Below are 23,718 nucleotides of genomic sequence, written 5' to 3'. Positions count from 1 at the left end.
TGGTTGGTTATTTGCGTTGCCAAGCTCCGGACGCGGCTCGACTATTGGAGGCCGAGGGCCCGCCCCCGCCAGCTAGGTGAAGGTGAGCCTCTCCTCCAGTCTCTGTGCCCAGATCCGATCCAGCAGCTTTAGGTACCCTGTCAAGGATCTCGGCAGATTCCCGCTCTGTCTCCATGGCGCCTCCGTCGGTCTTTGCCGAGGTTCCGCAGGCCCAGCCAGTCCTTGTCTTTAAGCTCACTGCCGACTTCCGGGAGGATCCAGACCCCCGCAAGGTCAACTTGGGAGTGGGAGGTAAGGATGCTGTGCCCTGGAATGTGAGCAGCGTGGGAGCGTACCCAACCCCGGCCGGGAGTCCGAGGCTCGGCTTGACACCGCCAGAGAGGAGGACCCTGGAGAGAAGGCAGGATCCGAGTTTTGTTCAACTTGCCCATTTTACAGATGGGGTTATGGAGGCCCTGGAAATGGGAGATGTGTTCAAGGTCACTCAGAATAGGTGTAGCAGCCAGAACACAACGCAGTCTGTATGGTTCCCCATCCTGTGTTCTTTATACTATATCCTCCTAAGCATCGAGGGCGGCCAAGGATTGTAAAGAGGGAGGAAAATAGGAAGCTTCATAAGCTTGGGTTCCTAATAGCTGGGAAGTGCGTAAAGGAGAGCTGTTAGCCTTAGGGAGCTTTGGTCTGCGTAGGTAGATATCTGAGTGTTCCTCAAATGTTTATTATACCTTACTAAAATTTGTGGGGAAAACTGAGGCTTGGTTTTGTTCTCAAGGGTTTAAAAATCAGCAAGTGTTACACACCAGAGATCTGAAATGCTTCTGAGATGTGTTAATACTGCCCGGAGGGATCTGGGAAGATAGTTCTGGCACTCACAGATGTGGTAGGCATGGGTGGATATGGTGACTGGATTTCACTTTCCACACATCCTTGCCTTCATTTCTTTTTTCTTTTTGTTTTTAACTGGTGTATTATAATTATACATATGCCATATTCATACATGCACATAATTTGATCAATTTTATTCTCCAGTACTTCTTATCTCCTTCCCTTTTCTTCATTTCTTGATTGTATTTCTTGGGCCTTGGACAGCTCAGGGCATCGGTCTCAGTTTACCCATCTGTCAAGAAAAATGTTTGTATTGAAAAGCCTCAAATTCCTTTTAACTCTAACCTTTTCTGGTAAATTTGTTATTTCTTTTACCTTCATTTGACTGTTTCAAGTGCCACAGACACTTTGTTGATTTGTTTTTTGCCACATACAAAGGCCAGCCAGGGAGATGAAAATTAGTAGGATGATGTCCTGTGCAAGGCAGTAGGCTTAGAATAAAAGGACTAGAAATTTTGGAAATAAAAAATGAAATTATTTTGTAGTGTAGGGTGACATGATAGAGATTCAGAATGATGCTTGCCATGGAGAATGTTTGTCTCTGTACATAATGCTTGTTTAAAAACAAAACAAACAAACAACAACAAAACCCCAAAGAACAAAAACTTCGCCAAGGAGTATGGAGGAGGGGGTGAGGGAAAAAAAATCATTCAAAAGTAATGGTTTTGTTGAAGCTGGCTGGTAGGTACATGGCATACATGATATTATTCTTCCAACTTTCATATTTGTTTGAAACTTTTCATAATAAAGCATTTTTTAAAAAGTCAGTACCTCATTGTTTTACCCATGGAAGGAATGTGATGCTTTAGCAGACAGCAAAGTAGGAGAATAGTAAAAGATTATCTCAAATTAAATTGGAATGGGTACCGGTTAAGCTCTTAAATCCAATCCTGAACCTCCCAGTATTTCTTTACTGATAGATTTATACTAAACAACTGACATTAGTATCAATCTAAATGTCTTTTTAAAATCTCCTATTTTATTATCTTAATCACCTTTGAATGATCGTACAGGTTTTTTTTTTTTTTCCATACTTTTTTACCGGTGCATTATAATGGTACATAATGATGGGATTGTTGATACATATTTGTACATGCACACAAATATAATGATATAATTTGGTCACTATCACTCCCCAGCACTTCCCCCCCCCCTCTTCCCGCCCTCTGGTTCCTTTCCTCTACTGATCTTCCTTTGATTTTCATGAGATCCCCACCCTCTCCCCACCTTTCTTTTCCTTTTTCCTCTCTACCTTCCACATATGAGAGAAAGCATATGACCCTTGGCCGTTTTACAGGGTTTTTATGAAGATTAAATGTGTTTCAAGTACTTAAAACCATGTCTGGTACGTAAATGAGGGTATATAAATGTTCGCTATTGTTGTTTTGTCGTTTCTTTGAGTGGTTCTAATAAAAGATGTTGAGTAAAGGTTTTCAGCACAAGAGCTGAAAAATGAAATAATTTGTGACACTGGTTCAGAAATAAACTGCTCATGCAGAGTAAAAGCTCCCAGTTCAGCCAGAAGCTATTGGCTCGGAATCCATCTTTAGCTCAGATGGCCACCTCAACTGTGATGGTGCCTTTGTCTTATTTTCCAGGAACCTGGGAGCTGTGAATAAATCAGTAATGCATGTGATCTCATTTAATGCTCACAGCAAATCTGGAAGGTTGTTTCTTACCATTACTCTTTAGAAGTAAGGAAGCTGAAGCCTGCAGAGAAGATGTGATTTGCCTGAGGCCATGTGATCACTAAGTAGAAGAGCTGGAATTGCAGCCAAGTCTCTTAGACCCTAGTCCTCTATTTTAGGTTCCTTCAGATGGTCTAGGGGCAGCCAGTGGACTATAGTGGGAAAAGCCAGGAGACCTGGGTACAGGCCCAGCACTGTGGTCCAGTGACATGACCTTGGGAGGATTATTTAACATCCTTCCAATTCATTTTGTAAAATGAGAAGCCAGAAGTGAATGACCTTTCTCTAAAATTTAACTCTTAAGATTTGACTCCACTGTAAGTTTAATTCAAGATTCACTGACACATTCTATGACTATACTGTAAGATAATAGTTTTGCTGACCTCATCAATTGACTGAGGAGGAAATGAATGATTATGTGTGGAATATGATATGTAAATGAAGGGTGTTGTATCTAAATGTTTCTAATTATTTATGAATGGTAGGTGCTTGGGTAAGGATCTAATTAGAGTAGAATAAAAGTTTTCTTTCCAGCTTTTGTATGTCCCAGCTTTACTTACATACATCCCAAAGTACATCCTTTAAGAAGGAAATGTAATTAATTGCTGACTTCGGGAAAGATGCTCCCCCACTTCCAAGTTAAGATGAAACCTGATGCAGGCTACTCAGCTCAGGTTCCAGCAATGTTGGACATTTTAGATAAAGTACAACTATAATCTCATTAGCCAGTTCCTATTTGCAGGTAGTTTCCCTGGGGATTTTCTTCTTGCTGTGATGAGTTCAGTAGTTTCCTTATATTTAAACAGAGCAGAGTATCACATTTTCCACTGTTTCACAAGGCTTTCTGAGTTGATCGTGTTAGTGCTTTGCAAAGCTAAAGACTGAAGTGGCTTTAAGGGCAGGGTGAGAGAGGAGGATCCAACCTGATGTAGCCTGCAGCAAAAAATTTCTTCAAAGACTCCTGACCATTTTTTCATGTAAATTTAGCTTCCTTTTGGCCCAGATAAACTGTGTTTGCTTTAATAATTATTGTTTTCAGTGTGGTTTCTTAGTATCTTCAAATAAAATTGTTGGAAAGATGTGTTATGTCAGATGTCTCTGAGGATCCCTGGTCCCCTCCAGTTGGAGAAGGGCCTTGGAGGTGTACCTGCATAGGCTCTTGGGTGGGAATGGGTGAGGGAGCTGGAGAACATAGGAGGAGGAGGAGGGTGGTAGTTGGATCATTTAGTTCTCTCTGTTCTTCTTTTCTTTCTTTCTGCATAGCAAGACTGGCAGGCCTACCTGTAAACTATGTGATACCTCTAAAAGGGTTTTGGCCAGGAAGAAGGACAACAGTGCATGGAGCTGGAAAGTATGTTGATAAGACTTTGATACAGTCCCCTGGGGCTGCTTGCTTCAGACTCTAGATATCTCTTGCTCTTTAAAAAAAAAAAAAAAAAAAAAAAGTTCTTGTATGCCTTCTTGGACTTATTACTGTCACAGTCTAACTCTTACAATCCTTGTGATCTTGGGCAAATTATTTAACTCTTCTGCCAAACAGATAATACCTATTTTGTGGGTTATGTTAAGAATTAAATGAGAGTCAAGAAATGTAAAGTCTTAGTACAATGCCTAGTCTGTAGAAAGTGTTTAGTAAATCCTTGCTGTATTACTGTGGCTTCAGCTACCACCAGTGTCTATGATGATGGAGTCTTCCCATCCTGGACCTCTTCTCTGAGTGACCTTGCTCTTTTCTTTTTACTCCCCTTGTGTTCTAGATCTTTATTAACTCTACCACCACTATCTACTCGTTATCCAGAGTGGAGGGGGACTTTGGAATCATTAGCAACCCTTTCCCCAGTTCCACATCTATTTGTTTGGTCATCGGGTTCTGTGTTTTTCACCTCATAAGTCTGTTTTGAATATTTTCCCTTCTCTGTATCCCCCTCTGCCTCTACCTTTATTCAGGACTTCATGATTCCCCTTCTGGATTGTTGCAGTTGCCTTCTGACTTAGCTACCTGCCTCTGTCCTCTTCAGTTTATTTTTTGTGGCGTCACTGAAATGATCCTGTTAAGTTATACAGCTGTTCACATCACTGTCTTGCTTCAATGCTTTCAATGGTTCCCCATTGAAATAAAAGTTCCTTAGGAGAGACTCCAAGATTCAGAGCCACTCCCTGCTATTCCTCTATGGACACTACTTCCAAGCCATGAAAATGCACATCCTCAAAACCCTTGTGCTCTCCAAGCCTCTTGGACCTTGCACAGTGAACCCTGTGTCAGGAATGCCCCTCTTCTCTTGCCTACCTTTTAAACTGTTAATCATCTTTCATGCTTCATCCTCTGTGAAATTGTCCCTGACCCCACAAAGAAGAATTAAAGACTTAATATACTGTGCTTCCTGGAAGGCAGGCAGTGCCTTACTTGATCTTTTCTATCTTTGCATAGCTTTTTCTGATGAGTGCTTGGCTTATGGTAGATTAAGTAATTCCTTGTTGAATGAGTAAATGAAAGGAGAAATGAGAAACTCAAGGGTTCAACAGGAATGAAGCTCCCTGGGAGAGGAAAAATAGTGATGGTTGATAACACTTAACTTCCCTGATCCAGTCACCCCAGAGGACTCTGTGGTTCTGCCTCCTTAGGGCAGTTAGGTGAGGCATTGGGAACACATCCAGAACTGAACCTGGGAGGAACTGCACAGTGACGAAGGTCGGGAGGACTGAATTGGCCAATTTGTCTTCTGTCACAGTGCAGAACCAGTGCCTGTCCTCATCCCCACCCTCAGATGGGATTATGGAATTCTCGATTTCACAGAATGTACAGTAGTGCTGAGAACAGCAGTATTATGGCCTTTTCTTTCTCTTTCATATTTTATTTATTTAGAATATACTATTAATGAATAATATTATCAAAACTATAGCATGACTGTATTACATAATGTATATAAAAACCAAACATAAACCCCAATCATAAAGGAATTGATTTTTCTATGAACATTTAAAATTTTGTACATCAAAATAGTATCCTTTCTATGTGGTCCAGATGTTCAGCTATTGCTAATGATTTCTGGAAATTCTCTTTTGGAATGGCCTTTGAAACAGCAAGACCCACATGTGAGACCATCTCTTCATTATTGTTTTCCATGAATATCATCCAGTTTGTTCACCCGCCTTCTGTGCTGGAGATGATGCAAGTACCACTTCCAAAAATTAAATCAACATTCAAAGAATGGAGATTTGGCACTACTAAGGACGTTCCTAGTAATGAGATGCTGCCTCTGAAAACAGTTCCACCAAAAAGCACCAAGAATGCTTTGAACAGTGGTAGCATTGTATTCAGATAGGGTGATCTGCCTCAGGGACAGCTGTTACTTGAAGTAGATATTTTGGTGTGTATTTAAAGAAACCAGATGAAATCCTATCTGATAAAGGAGGCTATTTGAACTTGTTGCAAGGAAGTTAGTTTGGTGGGTTGGGGGTAAAATATGAGCGGTATGACAGTACTGTGGATTATATTCAATAACCCAGAGACTGTTGATTGTTTAGTGGTTGTGTCAATCTGGAGCTCTGCCCATGTTTTTATTGTTAGCTTGATGTTATTTCTCCAAGTTGCAGATGTCACATTTCTGGAAGGTAGATTAGCCTAGAGAAAGCAGACACAGAATTCAAAATGATCTGTATAGTAGTTTTACATTTAGAAACATTTTCTATGAAGCCATTTATGAATATGCATAGAGATGTGTTAGCTTTCACCATGATGTTTATAATGGCAAATAATTGAAAAGTAACATGGTTGATTATGACAGAAAGGAACATTACCTAGCTACTAAAATATGTTGTAAATGACTTATATGTATGAAACATGTACATTCATATTAAGTAAAATGCAAATTACTACATAAGTTACCATTTGCACTTTCATACTGGTAAAAATTCACTCAGTGGGAGACTGTGGGGAAGCAGACACTCTTTTACACTGCTGGTACGAATTCAGACTGATACATTCCCTATGGAGAATAATTCAGAAATATCTGTTCCAATTACAAATATACTTACCTCTTAACCAACTCTTCCATTTCAATCCTGTGCCTTATAGATAGGTTTGCCTACATGTGAGATAACATACATACAGGGTTGTTCACTGATATATTGTTTTAATAGCCAACACTTGTAAATAACTCAATGTCTAACAAGAGACTGGCAAAATGAAATCTGATTCATTTATCAGTTAAGTAGCTGTACAAAAGAAGAGAAATATAAATAGACCCTTAGGTGGAAAAAATACAAATAAAACAGTGTACAGTATATTATATACTACCTTTGTGTAAAAAGGGCAGATGTAAGAAACTGTATTTGCTTATGTATATGTAAGAAGATTCTGGAAGGATACATAAGAAACTGACAATAGTTATTATTTATGGAGGGAGGAATTTGGGAACTAGTTAGAGAAAGGATGGCATGGGGGTATGAAAGCCTATCACCTTTAAGAATAGTTGGTGAAAGATATTCATAATATAAATATAAATGGAAAAAGTTATGGAAAATCTTGTATACAGTTGGATCCATATTTAATAAAATAATATGCCCATAGGAAAAAAACCTGGATAGTTGCACACCATATTTTCATGCCCCTTGTCTCAGAGTTCTGGGATTACATGTAAATTATAATATTCATATTTACTTTTGAGTTTTTCTAAATTTATTACCACTAACATGGTATGTTCAGCAAATAATAACTAATACCTAAAATATGATATTTTTAAAAGTCAGGGATTAATGTTGGACAGAAATCATTAAGACACATTTAATCAGAACTACTCTAAAATTTTAGTGAGCGTGGTGCATGCCCGTAATCCCAGCAATTTAGGAGGCTGAGACAGGAGGATCATGAGATTGAAGGCCAGCCTCAGCAATTTAGTGAAACCCTGTCTCAAAATAAAAAAAATATAAAGGGCTTGGAATATAGCTCAGTGGTAAAGCATCCCTGGCTTCAATCCCTGGTACTGAAAAAAATTACATAATTATATATTATGTTTCAGTTTCCAAATCACATAGGTATAGGATTATTGGAGACCTATATATCCAAGCAGAGAGGCAAATGACCTTTCAGGAGTTCTACTCAGAGAGAGGATTGGCTTGAGTGCAAGGCCAAAGCAGCTGTCCCCTAAAGCTATAATCCCAACATATCCATAGAGTAGTGTAGGGTCAAAATCAGTGAATTGGATAACTCAAAGTGCCCTAAAAATACTTTTATTATGGAGGAAATGCTTAGACATTTACTAAAGTAAGATTAAATATTGTGAAATAGATACGTTTAGATCAATGAAAGGGTGAGGCAGATGAAGTGGATGAACAGTCAAAATGGTAAACACTGACTGATGTCAAAATGCAGAGAGAGGACAAAGATGTGTTTAAGTGGGTCTTTGGATGATTGTGTAACCAGTTCCCAAACTCCAGTCCAGAGCATTTGCTCACTGTTTCTGCTTTTTTGAGACAAGAGGAAGAGATGGGCCTTCTCCCATCCCTCTCTTTCGAAGGTTTATGTTCGAAGGTACAGAGTTCTTATGAAGAGTACTTTCCTGGAACTCTTTTGGGAATACAAAGAAGGAAGATTGTGGGGCCAGTGACTATAGAGAGCCCAGTGCATTAGCCATTTCCAAGACACTTTTTGCAAACTGCTTTCCTTTTCACTTGTCACTTGTTCAGGCTCTGTGATGTCCTAGTTTATTTCAGCATTCTACTTTTTGGAGGGCACATTTCCAAAAATGTGTAAGGAGAGCAATCATATTTGTCTTTCCATTTGCCCAGTACTTAGCTCAGGGATTGACCCAGAGTAGGTACTCAGCAAGTGAAGGTGCCTTACTTCAGTTTTGCTCACTCTTCTGTTCTATCTGGAACGTGGTGAAATTCTGTTCACAGTTCCAAACTCTGACTTGAATGAAGCCTGAGACTCCTCTGTCTGTATCTCTTTTCCGTGCTCAGCTTATCGCACAGATGATTCCCAGCCGTGGGTTTTGCCAGTGGTGAGGAAGGTGGAGCAGAAGATTGCTAATGACAATAGTCTCAACCACGAGTATCTGCCCATCCTGGGCCTGACAGAGTTCCGGACCTGTGCTTCTCGTCTTGTCCTTGGAGATGACAGTCCAGCTCTCCAGGAGAAGCGGGTGAGTTTGGGGTAAGGATATCTTTTCTCTTGAGAAATCATGAAAGTGAGAAGTTGAAATTTTAATTTGTTGTAAAGTATTAGGTATTATGCCCACTGGGCTGTCAACAAGTCAGTGTTTAAGTAGTGTGAGTGCGGAAAGGTGGTAGTGCAAATAACTTGGCCATATTCAAAGCACAGTTTTTTAGGTTGTTCAGTTTTGTCCAGTTGTTCATCAGATTTCAGCTCCAGTCAATGGAGATGCCAAGCAAAGGAAAGGTAATGGAATTATAAGAGACTGGGGTTCTAGACCCAACTCTGCCACTATTTTTTTTTTAAATTAATACCATTTAATGCTTACTTTGCTTAGCATACTATTTTAAGAAGCACTCATAATACTATAAAGTCAAATGCATACATTTTCTTGAAAAAAACGATGGTTAGATGCCACAAAGTAGGTGGCAGTGCCTTAACTGTATGCATGTTGTCAGGCCCAGGGGCGACTTCCATCCTTGTCAATGGAGTGCTAACCTTCTCTCCTTTCATACAACACTCTGCCACTATTTTTGACTACAGAAATGTAATTTCCCTCCTGCTCTCTACATCTACATGTTAGAAAGAGATTTATGGCTCATGGTCTCACAAGAAGTACTTGAATAGGGGATCATTTAAGGGACTTTTCCTAAAATTATATGCAGAATTTTTTTCTGTGTACTTATTTCTGGGGAATAGGTTTACTAGTTTTTATCAGCTTTTCAAAAGATATCTGTGGCCTCTTAAAGTTCTAGAGCCACTAGTCTAGGTGCTTTCTGAAGTCCCTGCCAGTTCTAATATTCCTTAATCCTTCTAGCCCTGATCTCAGCATCTCTCGTTTAGATACTTATATATATAACTAGAGACAGATGGAAGAAGAACATGTTTGGTACCAGACATGACAAAATAGGCTGTATGTAGCAGGAAGTGGTATGGGATAGGTACTCAGACTTGTAAGGCATCCAAGGGAGAGGGAGACCCTTGAGGGCCACAGCTGGTACTTGAACTGAACCTTGGAGAATGTGTGAACATGGCCAGGACACACTCTCAACTCTGTCTGTATATTAGTAACACCTGGAGCATTTGTAAAGTGAACCCCAGGGACCACACACCAAGGCAGTTAAATCAGAATCTTGGAGGGCCCACCTTCCACCTTCTGCTTCCTCTTTCCCTGTCCCCTGTGGAAATATTTTTAAAAAGTTCCCCAGGTGATTCCAAAGTACAGCCAGGTTTGAGAACCACAAAATACAGAGAAGGGGAAAACTGAGGGTATTCCTCTTGAGTGTGTGGGTGAGGGGTCCGGGATAGAGGTGGATGATAATCAAGTCTAGGCTATAAAGAGATCTGCCTGATTAGAACTGGGAACTTGCTGGATAGACAAGGTAGGTCAATTTTGGCACAGGGGAAGCTGACTGAAGGTTCGAACAGAAAGTGTTGTTTGAAGAAGATAAACCTGGCTGAATGGGTGGGAAAGGGAAGAGATCAGGTTTTTGCAATAGTCCAGTTAGGTGTTGTGCAATTTAAACTAGCTGCCCTTGTTGTCCCCCTGGGCCATGTTTGTAGTTTGTGTATTGAAGGGACCACATCTTGTAGGCATCTGAGGTATTCCTCACATATTGCTTATGGCAGGTTTTTCCTTTTATGTATCATGTTCCCTGGATGCCCCGGTTAAGTGGAGAGGTAGGATAAAATGAAGATTACACACATGTCCATTTGTGCATGTGTCAGAAGCTGGGAGGCTCTGGTGGAGATCCTGGAACTCAGGTCAGTGATTAGGCAAGTAACTAACTTAACTAGGGCTTTGAATGGATTGGTGTGCAAGACTGTCACTTCCTATCTCAAGGAACTGAAGGCATGTGGGTAGAAATATTGTAGAGATTAGTGTCACCTGGGGAAGTTGCTCTGAAAAATCCAGTGTTTCCCCAGAGAGAGAGAGATTGGAGAGTTGTAGTGAAGTTGGAAGGTGGGGAACTTTGGCAACTGGGGACCTGTCTTCCCAGATACTAGCTATGTTGTTGACAAATGAAAGCAGATTCCACGTTGGAGAACTCTGCTTACTTTAAGACTGTGAATTTCTTATGTAATTTCTATGTTGGCAGAGGCTCGTTCCCCTGCCCATTGATTCCTGTTTTGACCTCTCAACAGTATAAGATTTGGGGCTATTGCTTGTGGCCTTGAACTGGGAACCCAGCCCTCCTTCTTAGTCCAGTTCATCCTGTGTGGTGTTTTTGATCATAGGATGCCTGTCTTCACCAGTTTTCACATAGGATGCTAATGAATAATTGAAGATCTTCAGACTGATTTAGGATACTCCCCGTCTGCTTTCCCCAGATACCCATTACTCCTGAGCTCTGAGCCTTTCCTCTTTCCCTGGAAGTCTTCGCCATCTTGACTACTATCTTAGTTCAGCCCTCCATCAGCTCTTGTAGATTATTCTATCAGCCTCCTCTTTGATCTTCCCATCTTTCGGCTCTTCTCTTTTTGGTATATTCTGCATATTGCAGATAAATGATCTTCCTTAGAAGAAAAGCTAATCATGGCACATGCCCTTTCCCCTGTAGTAACTCTTGCATTTCCTGCAAGTAGAATCCAGACTTTAAACTTGGCATGCAGTGAATTTAGTCAGTAGCCTTCATCCTATTCTTTTCGTTGCTTACTTCTCATCCTCACCTGCCATTCTAAGTGCCTTGCTGTTTTGCAGACCCACCCACCCTTGTCATGACTTAGAGCCTTGTCGTAACTTAGAGCCTTTGTCTGGCTCAGATTCCCTCTGCTTTGAATGCCTTCTTTTGCTTCTCCAATTCCCTAGTCCTCACCTCCAAGTTCTTCAAGACCTAATCAAGGGTCACCTCTATGCTGAATCCTTAACTGTCTCAGGCAGGACCAGTTGTTTGTGTCCTCTGAGTTATCCCAGGACTTTGCACAGCTTGGAAATAATAGTACTTACTGTGTTCACTATAATGTATAGTTTTATAAGACTTTCTCTCCCATAAGACCATAACTTCCCCCAGGGTAAGGATAATGGCTTGCTCATTTACCTGGCAAGTCTTGAGCATTTAGCTCCTAACCTTAGACCTACTGAGATTCCTGGATGTTTGAATTCAGCATTCATTTATTCAGCAGATGCTTGCCACGAGATCCAAGCACTGTGCTAGATGCTAGAGCCTAGTAAAGATCAACATGCAGAGTCCCCTGTTCCTGCTCTTAGTTTTATGGAGACAGGTTATAAACATAACAAGAAAGTGATCTATTATATTAAAATGACAAATGCTATTAAGAGAATCAGGATTTGGGGGTGTGTGGGACTAAGAGTGGATTTAGTTTTAACTAGGGTGAATCAGGATAGAAATACAAATATTTGAGCCAAAACTTGGAGATGAGGCATAAATGAAAGAATAAATGAACCAGAAGACAATCAATAATCATGTCTTCCATTAGATCATTCTTCTCAAGGTTTTAACATTACCAGGTCCTTCAACCATTTTAAGGAGACCTGTTTTCTAGTTTCCTCACTGCTTCTTATTACTTTCCCATTTTCAGACCTTGGGACCTACACAATTTCCATTTTTCATCTTTCACTTAGTAATTTTTAGGTTCTGAAGTTTCAGAGCCATTGTAGGTAGCCATCAAAGGGCTCATGGGCCATAATTCCTTGTCATGTAAAGACAACCCAGTCTCTTGCTTTGACCATTGCCTCTGGGAGACTTGGGACTTGCTGTGGTTCCAGTCTCTTCCACATCATCTTTCTTTAGCTAGGTGAGCACGTGTTTATGTAGTATCACATACCACATACTGCTGCAGGTACCCAGATGAATGCAACATGTCCTTGGCCATGTGTAGCTCCTGGTCAACTCCCACAGTGAAGTCATACCATCAGCAGATTGTGATCTCAGACAAGGTTCTAGAGTCCAGCATTTCCATACTGTGTGTAGTAAACAGAGTCCTGCCTCAGCTGGCTTCACACCAGCACTGACTGGATTTCCCTTGTTCTGGGTACCCATCTTTAGCCACTCAAGTCCAGTTGAGAAGTCTGGACTTATTTCTTTGCATATAAATGATTTTAGAACTTTGCTGGGCTCTAGATTAATTTGCCAAAATCGGTTCCTAGGATGACCAAGTTGCTGCATTTCTGATCAGAACTTGTTTCTGTTCATTGCTGACATTTACAGCAACTTGTATTTTGCTGAAGCCATCCAATGTTAATACATTTTTAGGGAATGATAATTTTTTGAGAATTTGCTATTTCATGTCATATATGTTATAAAGGAGTAGTTCATGTTAGTGGAGTTTCTGTTTCAAGCACTTTTTCAATCTTGTCTACTGACTTTCTGGCTTTTAATGAATTTGCTTTCTGGAGTAGATGGAGGGTGGGGTTAAACATTAGGAGCCAGGTCTCTCCCTTTTTTCTCCTTTTTTTTCCTTTGTCATCTTTTGGCATCAATGTTAGATTTTCAAAAAGACTTAGGAAAATTCTCTAGGAAGATTTTTTTAAAAAAACTTTTTATTATATAAAAGTTTCAATTTTTTTCTTATGAAAGTAAGAAAATGGTATAATAAACAAATTCCCATGTGTCTATCACCTCGCTTCAATGTCATTCGTATGCATCAGTCTTGTATAAGACTGAACCACTGTCAAAGCTAGATTATTTTACAGCAAGTTTCAGACATCTGAATGGTTTTAAAAATAAAATTTTACAAACAACACAGGCACCTATTCTTCTCTTTAAAAAGAAAATTTTATAGATTAGGTCAAGCTCCCTTTGACTACTCTTCCTACATCCTAGACCCCTCTCAAGAGGGGGTTTGAAGATTGGTATGTGCCCCTCTTATTTAGACTTTTTCATAGGATCTTTTCCTTTCTCCTTGATCCCACAGACATATTAAGCAGCATGTCATTTATGACATTTCTCTACTGAGAGAATTATGCTGAAAATTAGAATTTCGAAGGGGCAAAGTTAAAAGACAGATAGGCAGAATGACATTCACAGGATACAGTGACCAGATATGGGGTGGGAAGACCTGGATTTATTCTCAGTCCTGCCACTTACCAGCTGTGTATCCTTTGGCAAACCATTTCTTTGGATCAGTTTCCTCATGTGTAAATTGGATATATACACTATAGAGGGTGTGTGAGGATCAAATGAAAATACCTGCAAAAGCATTTTATAATTATTGTCAATATTAGGCCACTTTTAAAATGAGAGGACGCTAAAAAGAGGAAAGTAGCATTCACATGTGGCCTTTGTTTTGCTAGAACATATTTCTATGGATTCGTAAGCCTGAGTTCTAGACATGAGAGGGAGTACTACAGATTATGTCAGTGGCAGCCAGAAACACTGTTTTACAGGCTTCTGCTGGAGGGAAATCTTGATCTTGGGATGGGTGCTAAAGAGATGGGGTTGCCATCCAAAGCACATGGTAGCATGGCTTAAGTCTGTCCTCTACCTCTGTGTGCAGACCTCTGGGTAAAAGACCTGGCTCTTCTGCTCAGTAGCTGGTGCCTTTGAGCAAGGTGTTCCATTTCTCTTAGCCTGTTTCCTCATTTGCAAACATGGGCAAATTAAAGGACCTTCATGTAGTTGTGAGATTTTGTTTTATCTGTGCCCCTCCCTTACCATGCTGGGATTCACACATGCTAGGTGGTTGCTCTACCACTGTGCTACATCCCCAGCCCCCTGTTGTGAGGTTTTGATGAGACAATACAATTAAAGGATTTAGCATAGAACAGGCATAAAGTAAGTGCTCATTATTACCTTATTTTGCTAATATTATCTGACCTCGCCATTATCAACCTGTTGCTTTGCTTCTTTTTCAGGTTGGAGGTGTGCAGTCTTTGGGGGGAACAGGTGCACTTCGAATTGGAGCTGAGTTCTTAGCTCGATGGTACAATGGAACAAACAACAAGGACACACCTGTCTATGTATCGTCGCCAACCTGGGGTGAGTCTTTTAGTTGTGGGAAGAGGAGAAGCTGAAAAGCCAGAATTACCCTCCTGATGCTCACTGGTTTCACAGAAAATGTAATCCAGCCCTGGAATAGCTGACCTTTGGGAGTAGTTGAGCAGTAGATTATGGTAGAACTTGAGAAACCTGGAGCTCAGATTCAAATTAGGGACACTTTTTCCCAAGACTCTAGGTAGACTTGTATTTTAGTCTATGTTGAAATTCTCCAGAGGATGCATAAAATACAGATGTAAATGATGTAAGTTTGGCATTCGTGTAACTGGTTGAACTTGTTCTTGTTTGCAATCATTTATGTCTTAACCCCTAGTTTCCATGATGTCCAGTGAACTTGGAGCCTGGGAGGGCCCTGGAAGCTGACTTGTATCTTTTCTAATTATGTCTCCGAGTGTTTGTGAAAGCACTTAACATTTTACCCCTTTGCCTGCAGAGAACCATAATGCTGTATTTTCTGCTGCTGGTTTTAAAGACATTCGATCTTATCGCTACTGGGATGCAGAGAAGAGAGGACTTGACCTCCAGGGTTTCCTGAATGATCTAGAGGTGGGTGATTTAGAAAACAAAGTAAAGAGAAATCTTGGTGTCAGGTACAGAGGGGGAAAATCTTTGGATGGAATGGTAAATGAGAGTCTGAGACATTGTTCCCAAACCAGATAGTAGATTCTGAAAGAGCATGTGAGAGAGGGACTGCTCAAAAGAAAACCATGATAGGGATATGGTTGCCTTTTGCCCTTCATTGCTGACCTTCATGCTGCTGTGTCTGCTGATGTCACTGCTATTGCCAGAGCTGATGTAGCTTCCTTCTCCTCAGAATGCTCCCGAGTTTTCCATCTTTGTCCTCCACGCCTGTGCACACAACCCAACTGGAACTGACCCAACTCCGGAGCAGTGGAAGCAGATCGCTTCTGTCATGAAGGTAAACTCCTTCGGAGCATCTCTTTAAAAAAGCATGTATTATTGAATGTATTCAGAAGCAAAATCTGTTTACTGAAGAATTTGGAAAATGGAGAAAAGTTCAAAGAAGAAGATGAATATTAACTGTAAATTCTATTACTCCAAAAAAGATAGTGTTAATGTTTTGGTAGTAGAATACCAGGCTTGGTGTGTGTGTTTTACAGATGGGATCATTTGCCTGTACTGTTTTATAACACACTTTGTTTTTCACTTGAAATTCTATATTTATATTCCATTTAATGTTTTTGCAGCGTTGTTTGTCATAGCTATATTATGTTCCTTTCATGGATATGTCATATTAGGGATTGGGTAAATGGGTCCATTTTAGGGATGGACATTTAGTTTCATTTCCCATTTCTTGATCTTATGAATAATTATATAATCAAACTTCTTTTTATTTATTTGAGATAACTTTCTAAATTGGAATTTCTAGCTCGAAGTGTGTATGTTCTTCATTAATGTGCTTATAGAATGCTTGTTGAGGAATTGTTAGGTACTGGATACCATGGGGATATAGTAGTGAACAAATTAGACCTGGTCCCAGCTGTCAAAGAGTATACAGCCTGCCTGGGGAGACTGATGAGTTCTAGGGAAGTTTCAATACTGTAAGATGCTGTGTTAATGGGGTAAATAGCCCAAATTTGGGTATTGTATGGAGGTGGTGCTGGTGGTGGCAGAAGTGGTTTCCATGTGAGTCTTAGGAAGCAAGGAGTTAAGAAGGCATTGGTAGGTAGGTGCTTGCAGGGGCAGAGGGCAGAGCACGGCCAGAAGCCCCAGGCAGAGATCATGGCCTATTTAAGGAAGTGACCATTCTTGTTATGTTCTAGAGTTCTGGGAGAGTTCAGGGAGCATGAGTGATGTGGCTAGAGAGTAAGTCTGGCCCGCCCTGTGCTGAAGACTTGGACTTCGTTCTCAGGCCAGCAGTGAGCCATGGTATTCAGGAGTACCATGAATGCCCATGCGTTGTCTTAGGTCACCCTGACTACACAGCAGGGAGTGGACCAGAGGAAGGCAACATTAGATGGACCAGAGAGCAGTTAGGAGGCACTACCGTAATCCAGGTAAAAGGTGGTGACCTGAATAACGTACGTAGCAGTAAGGAAGTGAGATGCAAAAGGACCTTGAGCTCTCAGGAGGCAGGATGGAGGGGACTTGGGGTGTGATTGGATGTAGGAGACAAGCTGCAGAGGTCTGACTTGGACATTTCAGGGAGGGAATTGGTGTCCACTCAGAGAGAGAGCGCCTAACAGTTGGCACAGGTTCAGTGTGGGGAGTTCTTTGAGGCAATGAGGGTGTTTAAGGTAGAGACCAGTCTGCTTGCTTCATCTCGAGTACCTGATAGTGTAGCCCTGAGGCTGAGGTGGCCTTGGGGCTGCCGAACCTTACCTAACCCCAGGAATTCATGGAAAAGAATTCATTAACATAGGATAGCACCTCCACGCCTCAAAAGTAAGACTTGTTTGCAAAGATGCAACTTGACACTCTAGGACCATATACTGTTCAAAAGTGAGGTTTACTGCAAGTGTGATGTTTGTTAGTTGGTGTTTAGCTGAACAGAGGAACAGTGGGGGTTGGGTGCATGTAGACAATAAATAGGAGAAAGGTTCAGGGTTGGAAATTCCTTCCAGGCACCAGTTGTGAAAGGAAGGCCCGTGTCTGAGGTTGGTTCCAGAAGGATTTCCTGCCTTGACTTGCTTTCCTTCCTCGCAGCGCCGGTTTCTGTTCCCCTTCTTTGACTCAGCCTATCAGGGCTTTGCATCTGGAGATCTAGAGAAAGACGCCTGGGCCATTCGCTATTTTGTGTCTGAAGGCTTCGAGCTCTTCTGTGCCCAGTCCTTCTCCAAGAACTTCGGGCTCTACAGTGAGTGCTCTCCAGCGTTGTAGTCCCACTACCCCTTCCTGCCCCCATCAGCAGCCAAGCCTGATTCTCGCCCACTCTCTCTTTAGATGAGCGAGTGGGTAATCTGACCGTGGTTGGAAAAGAATCCGAGAGCATCCTGCGGGTCCTTTCCCAGATGGAGAAGATTGTGCGGATTACGTGGTCCAATCCCCCTGCCCAGGGAGCGCGAATTGTGGCCTTAACCTTATCCAACCCCGAGCTCTTTAAAGAATGGTAAGGGGCTCAAAGCCTGATGGGCAAGAGGTGGGAAGACAGAACTGTAATTGTCCCGTTACAGCTAACTAGGTCTCTTCCTTTTATTTTGGCAGAGGCAGGACTCAATTACCTTTTGGAATCTCAGTTATTCTGTAAAGTAGGGCTGATCCCTATCTCACGTGGTACATCACAACATCTGAAAAAGAGGAGGAGGAAGTACTCAAAAACTGGCAGTTTTCCCACTTCCCTTCCACTCTATGTTCCCCTCCTTAAAGTTGGAGAAAACAGGTGGACTTCCTGATAGACTAAAATGTCAAATTTTGGGAAGTCTGCCAATTTACATATACAGTGGTCTCCCCCTATCACCCTAGTAGATGCTTGGAATCACAGATAGTACCAAATCCTATCTGTGCTGTTTTTCTTATACATACATACCTGTGATTCAGTCTAATTTATAAATTAGGCATTGGAAGAGATTAACACTAATAACTAATAATAAAATTGAACAATTATAACAATGGTAATAGAGGTTTTTTAAAACTTATGAATTAGTTGTGGGATTTTCATTTAATAGTTTCAGACTATTACTGACCATGGATAACAAACCCCAGATGGGGAGGGGAAAGCTTCTGTATTTTATCTTATTTTAAAGCAGAGTAATTTTTTGTGGACTAAATCTGTAGTCTCTACTAATTAGGCCTGATAAAATACCTTATTCTAAATATATCAGCATCTCATTGAAGGCTGAGTTGAAACATTAGTGGTATTACAGCCATTGTACCTAAGGCTAGCACTAGACTCTATCAGTAAATACAGTCTTGCCTTCTGCCTGCTAAATCTATCACTCTGGTCTGCTCATTTGCCCATCTAGGCAACCATGTACTATAAGAGGCAGATTGGTATCAAAATTTTGCCTATTAAATCTGCCTATTAAAGCAACTTTGATTTATAGTTTAAATTACAGTTTTTTAACCTTTATATTTTCATATACCATCTCCCTTGATTGGTGTTTATATCACTGTCTATGCTTCAGGACAGGCAATGTGAAGACAATGGCTGACCGGATTCTGACCATGAGATCTGAACTCAGGGCCCGATTAGAAGCCCTCAAGACCCCTGGGACCTGGACTCATATCACTGAGCAGATTGGCATGTTCAGCTTCACTGGGTTGAACCGTAAGTGGCGCCTCCTGCTTGGGGCAAGGTGTGCATGTAGATGCAATATTCCTTTTAGTCACCAATCATGAACTCACCTCTGTTAGTTGTTGCCCAATTGGTCTGTCAGTGCTTTGGGCCAGGACAAGTTAGGTTTCCTCAGTGTGTCTCACCATCTCCTGAATCCCTTGAGACTCAGAAAAGCATTATTGTGGTCTGCTGTACTGATTCATAAAAAAGACATATTCATTACTGTGGGCTGAGGAGTGGCTCAGAGCCAGGTGGGAAGTAACAGGACTTGTAGCTTAGAGCCTTACTTTATGAAAGTTTTCTTATAAATCTTCAGGTAATTTTTGGCTTTACCTTAATCCTAAGTATAAATATTACATATAATTATTCGTCCTTCTGTTACTATAACAAATACCTGAGATAGTCAGTTTATGAAGAGAAAAAGTTTCTTTGGCTCACAGCTTTGGAGGTTTCTGTGGTCAATTGGCTCTGTTGCTTTTGGGCCTGTGGTAAGATAGCAGGTCATGGTGGGAAACATGTGGTGAAGCAAAGCCACTTACCTTATATCCAGGATTTGAGAGAGACAGAGAAAGAGATCAGGTCCCACGGTCTTCTTTAAGGGCATGCGTCCAATGATCCGAAGACTTCCCACTATTCCCTACCTCTTAAATTTTCTACTCTCTCCCAGTGGTGCCAAGTTGGGGACCAAGCTTTGGCCACTTGGGCCTTCGGGGGACATTCTGGATCCAAACTGTAGCATTCAGGAACCTAACTTCTGAACAGGTCTTTCATGGTCTCCAGGCATTTCTCTCAAAAAGAGGTCACAAGCTGGTTGCTATGGTGTACACCTAAGGTCCCAGCTACTCAGGAAGCTGAGGTAGGCAGAACATTTGAGCCCACAAATTTGAGACTAGCCTGGGCAACATAGTGAGATCCCACATTAAAAAAAAAAAATAAAAAGTTACAAAGTTGTCTTTTCATCTCATAAATAAGAATTTAGATTATTAATAGTTGAAATTAATAGCTGATTGTGACTCTTGTAGGTAAGGGTACATGACTTTGATCAGCCATCAGTAGGGCATATCAGTGATCAACAGTCCCTTCTGAGGATTCATTTATTTAATAAGTAATTCCTGAGCACCTACTGGCCAAGCCACCAGTTGAATGGTGCAGATGTGGCCACTCACCTGTGTCCTGGGGGCTGTACAGAGGGATGTGCATTGGTTTGGGCTATAGGTGGAACATCAGAGGCACCAGGAGGTATGATAGCAGGGTTCATTAGAGTGCCAGTTTGAAATGGGCTCAGAAAAAGCCAAAGGAAATAAATAAGAGAGGAGGTGGTAAGAGATTATATGGTAGACCCCTCAGAATACTTTGGATAAAATGAGGCTATTCAAGAAAATAAAAGGAATAACTCAGCTGTACATGTCCTTATGATTGTGGAATTTAGAATTAGTTCACTGGAATAAGAAAAGTCATCCATATATAATTGTAAAAATATCAAGTGTAATGGAAAGGATCTTTAGTGGTAATATTCTAAATGCTCACAAGATGGGGATGTCTCCCCACAAATAGCCTTCTCCTCTTGCTGTCCAGAGTAGGAAACTAGTTTTATCATGAATTAAAAGGTGATGAGAATAGACCTGTGCTATAACATTGAAATTACATTTTTGGCACTTCTAGACATCATTTGTCCTTTTCAAAAATAGTATTTTTCCCTGTTTCTCTTTCCAATCTTTTATTAGGAAAATGTACAGAAAAGTTGGAGGAATTATATAGTGGGTCCCCATGTGCCCACCACAGTTTCTGCAATTCTTATGTTATACTTCCTTTATTCCCTTCATCTCTCAGAACAGGGCTTTTCACCTGGAGTCTGTGGATATACTTTAGGAGATGATCTGTGAAGCCTGGGGAATTACAGTATCAAAACTGCGAGTGTGGATATTGTCCATTTTCTGGGGAAAGAGCTTATTACAGTTTACCAACTTTTTGGACTGTGACACCGCCCTCCTTTTAGGAAGTAGAGAAGTCTCATTTTTATTAAGAGAAAATGGACAAACAAAACAAAACAAACTGGAATGGGAACCCTGCCTCTGGGGTTTTGACTGACAGTGGTATGTCTGTGGCTTTCTTGGCCTGAGGTTTGGCTTTATCTCCCTGGAAGACTGTCATTCACACAGTTAAAGTCTGTCAGGGTGACTACTGAAGCTCATTGTATTTGTTCGTTTGGAGAGGCATGTGGCAGCTCTGAGTCCAGAGTCCAGGGTTTCCTCTTCCACAGAGAGGCAGTGGTATTATGGTGGAGAGTCCAGACTCAGCCTTAAAGTCACACATCCACACTCACCAGCTGTGTGACCTTGGGAAGGACATTTAACTTCTCCATGCCCCCTCTATACAATGGGGATGACAACGTTATTACCAAGATTATCAGAGTTGAAGTGCCTAGAAACTGCCTGGCACATAGTATTTGCCCTTTGATTATTATGATTTTATGATTTTATTATTATTACCCTCTTCACTCAGATTGCTGGTTGTATTCAGGGTGCTAATTAGGCAAAACTCTGCTAGGGTTCCTATCGTGGATCTGGGCTAAAGGAAAACCATTCTAGGGAATCACAGCGTCAAAGCGATCCCTTCCTATTTCACACATGGACATTTTTACAAACATAGAACCCCCTCCTGCATCTGAGAGGAAGGGCTGAGAAATGAACGAGGATCTGGAGGTGCCAGAGAGGCGGACCTTTCCGGCTTGTTGGTTCCTTCACACCTGATGCATGGTACCTGTCTAAACTATAAAAATGAAATGTCAAAGAGAAGTTGCTGTTGGGCACCCAGGATAAGCCAGCAGGTTAGGGAACTGGTAAAGGGAGCATTGTACAACCAGTTTTTCATGTCAGCAGAGTGTGTGTAAGTCTGGTGGTTGTTTTTAGTTGATGGGGGTCTTGGTGGATGTAATATGCAAGGTTTGTTTGGAGATAGTTCCAGGTTAAAACACCATCAATAATAGTCATGTTGAACTTCCTGAGGACCAGGAGGTTAACTAATAGGAGTGCTTTCTAGAATCTGGCAAGTATATTTTCTATTTGTGAACTGACAGAATAGCTCATTTTGTTTTTGCTTCTGTGTTAAGGGGAAAGAAGGAAAATTGTAATGGTCCTATAATCATTGCACCTCCACTGCTTAATGATCCCTACTGCTCTGACTCTGTCTTCTTTTGATTCTCAACAGCCAAGCAGGTTGAGTATCTGGTCAATGAAAAGCACATTTATCTACTGCCAAGTGGTCGGATCAACATGTGTGGCTTAACTACCAAAAATCTTGATTATGTGGCTACCTCCATCCATGAAGCAGTCACCAAAATTCAGTGAAGAAACACCATCCAGTCCATACCACCAAAGCTGCTCTGTCACGTGTGTTCCCTGCCTGCAAAACCTAGTCGTACATATCATGGATTAGAGATGCCCGAAGAACTGAAAGGTTGCCCTGGTGAGGCCGCCTCTGTTTAAATTGGCCCCATGTGAAGAGAACATCCTTGAAAAGTATTGAGGGCCCGGGATTAGAATCTTTTGAAGGCCAGAGAAAATTAAGGTTTTTTATTTAAGAATAAAAAAGTATTTTGATCATGAGATGTAGGTACCTTGCCCTCTTGCTACAAGCAGGAGTGCTGCTCATGTGCTTCTGTCGCGTGTTACCTGACTCTACAAAGTCTAGTCCCAAAAGAACAAGTAGTCTGAAGGAGCCATGTGTGATTGATGGCTGTGGCATTAAAACTCATCGTCTCCACCCTGTGTCTCCTCTCCCTGCTCCTTCTGCATGGTCGTGTTACTGCTGCAACTAGTTCCTTAGGACGACTGTGGTAAGAAATGTATTTACATCACAACACACAGATACACACGTGTTTAACTGAAAAAAGTTTCACAACACATTATCAACACTTGCCATGTGTAGTGTGTTCTGAGATTTTTCTATTCTATTCTATTCAACCATGTTCTGTTTCATTGGAAAAAATAAAAATGCTGATCAAGACCCATGGAATTGATTTTGTGATACATTAAATGGGTTGTGATGCACAGTTTAAGATGAAGACTTTAGAGGGATTCCCTAGTGGCTAAAGGAAAAATGAAAATGTATTCTCAAGATACAAATCCATGGGGCTGGGGTTGTGGCTCAGTGGTAGAGTGCTTATCTAGCATGTGTGAAGCACTGGGTTTGATTCTCAGCACCACATGTAAAAAATCAATCAATCAAATAAAGGTCCATCAACAACTAAAAAACATTAAAAAAAAAAAATACGAGTCCCTTTTGGGAATGGGGCTATAGCTCAGTGGCAGAGCACTTGCCTGGCACATGAGTCACTGGGCTCGATCCTTAGCACCACATAAAAATATAAACAAAGGAATGCTGTCTATCTACAACTACACAAATGTAAGTTCCTTTAGTGAAATCACTGAACCCTCAGAAGTGTATGTCAGCATCATGTACAATCACTAGAATGGGAAGTTATACTCCATGTGTGTATATAACAAAATACCTTCTACTATATATAACTAAAAAGAACAAATTTAAAGAAAAAATTGTGTGTCGGTTTTGTGGGCTCATCATTCAGAAGCCAGTTGTCTTCTTATTAAGAAACTGGACTCCGTGGACTCATGGGAAGGATGGCTTCACTCAGGGTGATTCTAGAATACCAGCCCCTTCCACTGAAGTTGTCATACTCCTGGTCTATCAGAAGAATCATGCCACTTAAACATAGAATTTGGTGGGTTTGTTTCTTAAGAGGCTTAGTACTTGGTGGTTTCAAAATAGCTAAAAGTTATT

At 41.1% G+C, this 23,718-nt stretch overlaps 1 protein-coding gene and 1 non-coding gene across 2 annotated transcripts; one reads left to right on the top strand and one right to left on the bottom strand.

Annotated features, from left to right (window-relative positions):
* The first annotated feature begins 79 nt into the window (after window positions 1-79).
* On the top strand, window positions 80-22,926 carry Got1 (glutamic-oxaloacetic transaminase 1). The gene is made up of 9 exons (XM_047554068.1): window positions 80-291; window positions 8,535-8,716; window positions 14,543-14,666; window positions 15,118-15,230; window positions 15,499-15,603; window positions 17,352-17,502; window positions 17,589-17,754; window positions 18,770-18,912; window positions 22,129-22,926. Exons 1-9 carry the CDS (start codon window positions 174-176, stop codon window positions 22,266-22,268), a joined length of 1,242 nt encoding a protein of 413 aa, XP_047410024.1. The 5' UTR covers window positions 80-173; the 3' UTR covers window positions 22,269-22,926.
* On the bottom strand, window positions 9,123-9,247 carry LOC124986050 (U6atac minor spliceosomal RNA). Its single transcript, XR_007108959.1, has one exon. It is a non-coding gene; the product is annotated as a U6atac minor spliceosomal RNA (small nuclear RNA).
* Window positions 22,927-23,718: the final 792 nt, after the last annotated feature.

Source organism: Sciurus carolinensis, chromosome 5 (genome assembly GCF_902686445.1).
Source record: "Sciurus carolinensis chromosome 5, mSciCar1.2, whole genome shotgun sequence".
Classification (NCBI taxonomy): Eukaryota; Metazoa; Chordata; class Mammalia; order Rodentia; family Sciuridae; genus Sciurus; species Sciurus carolinensis.
Note: the sequence above shows the minus strand (reverse complement) of the source record. Positions and strands in the feature narration are given on the sequence as shown.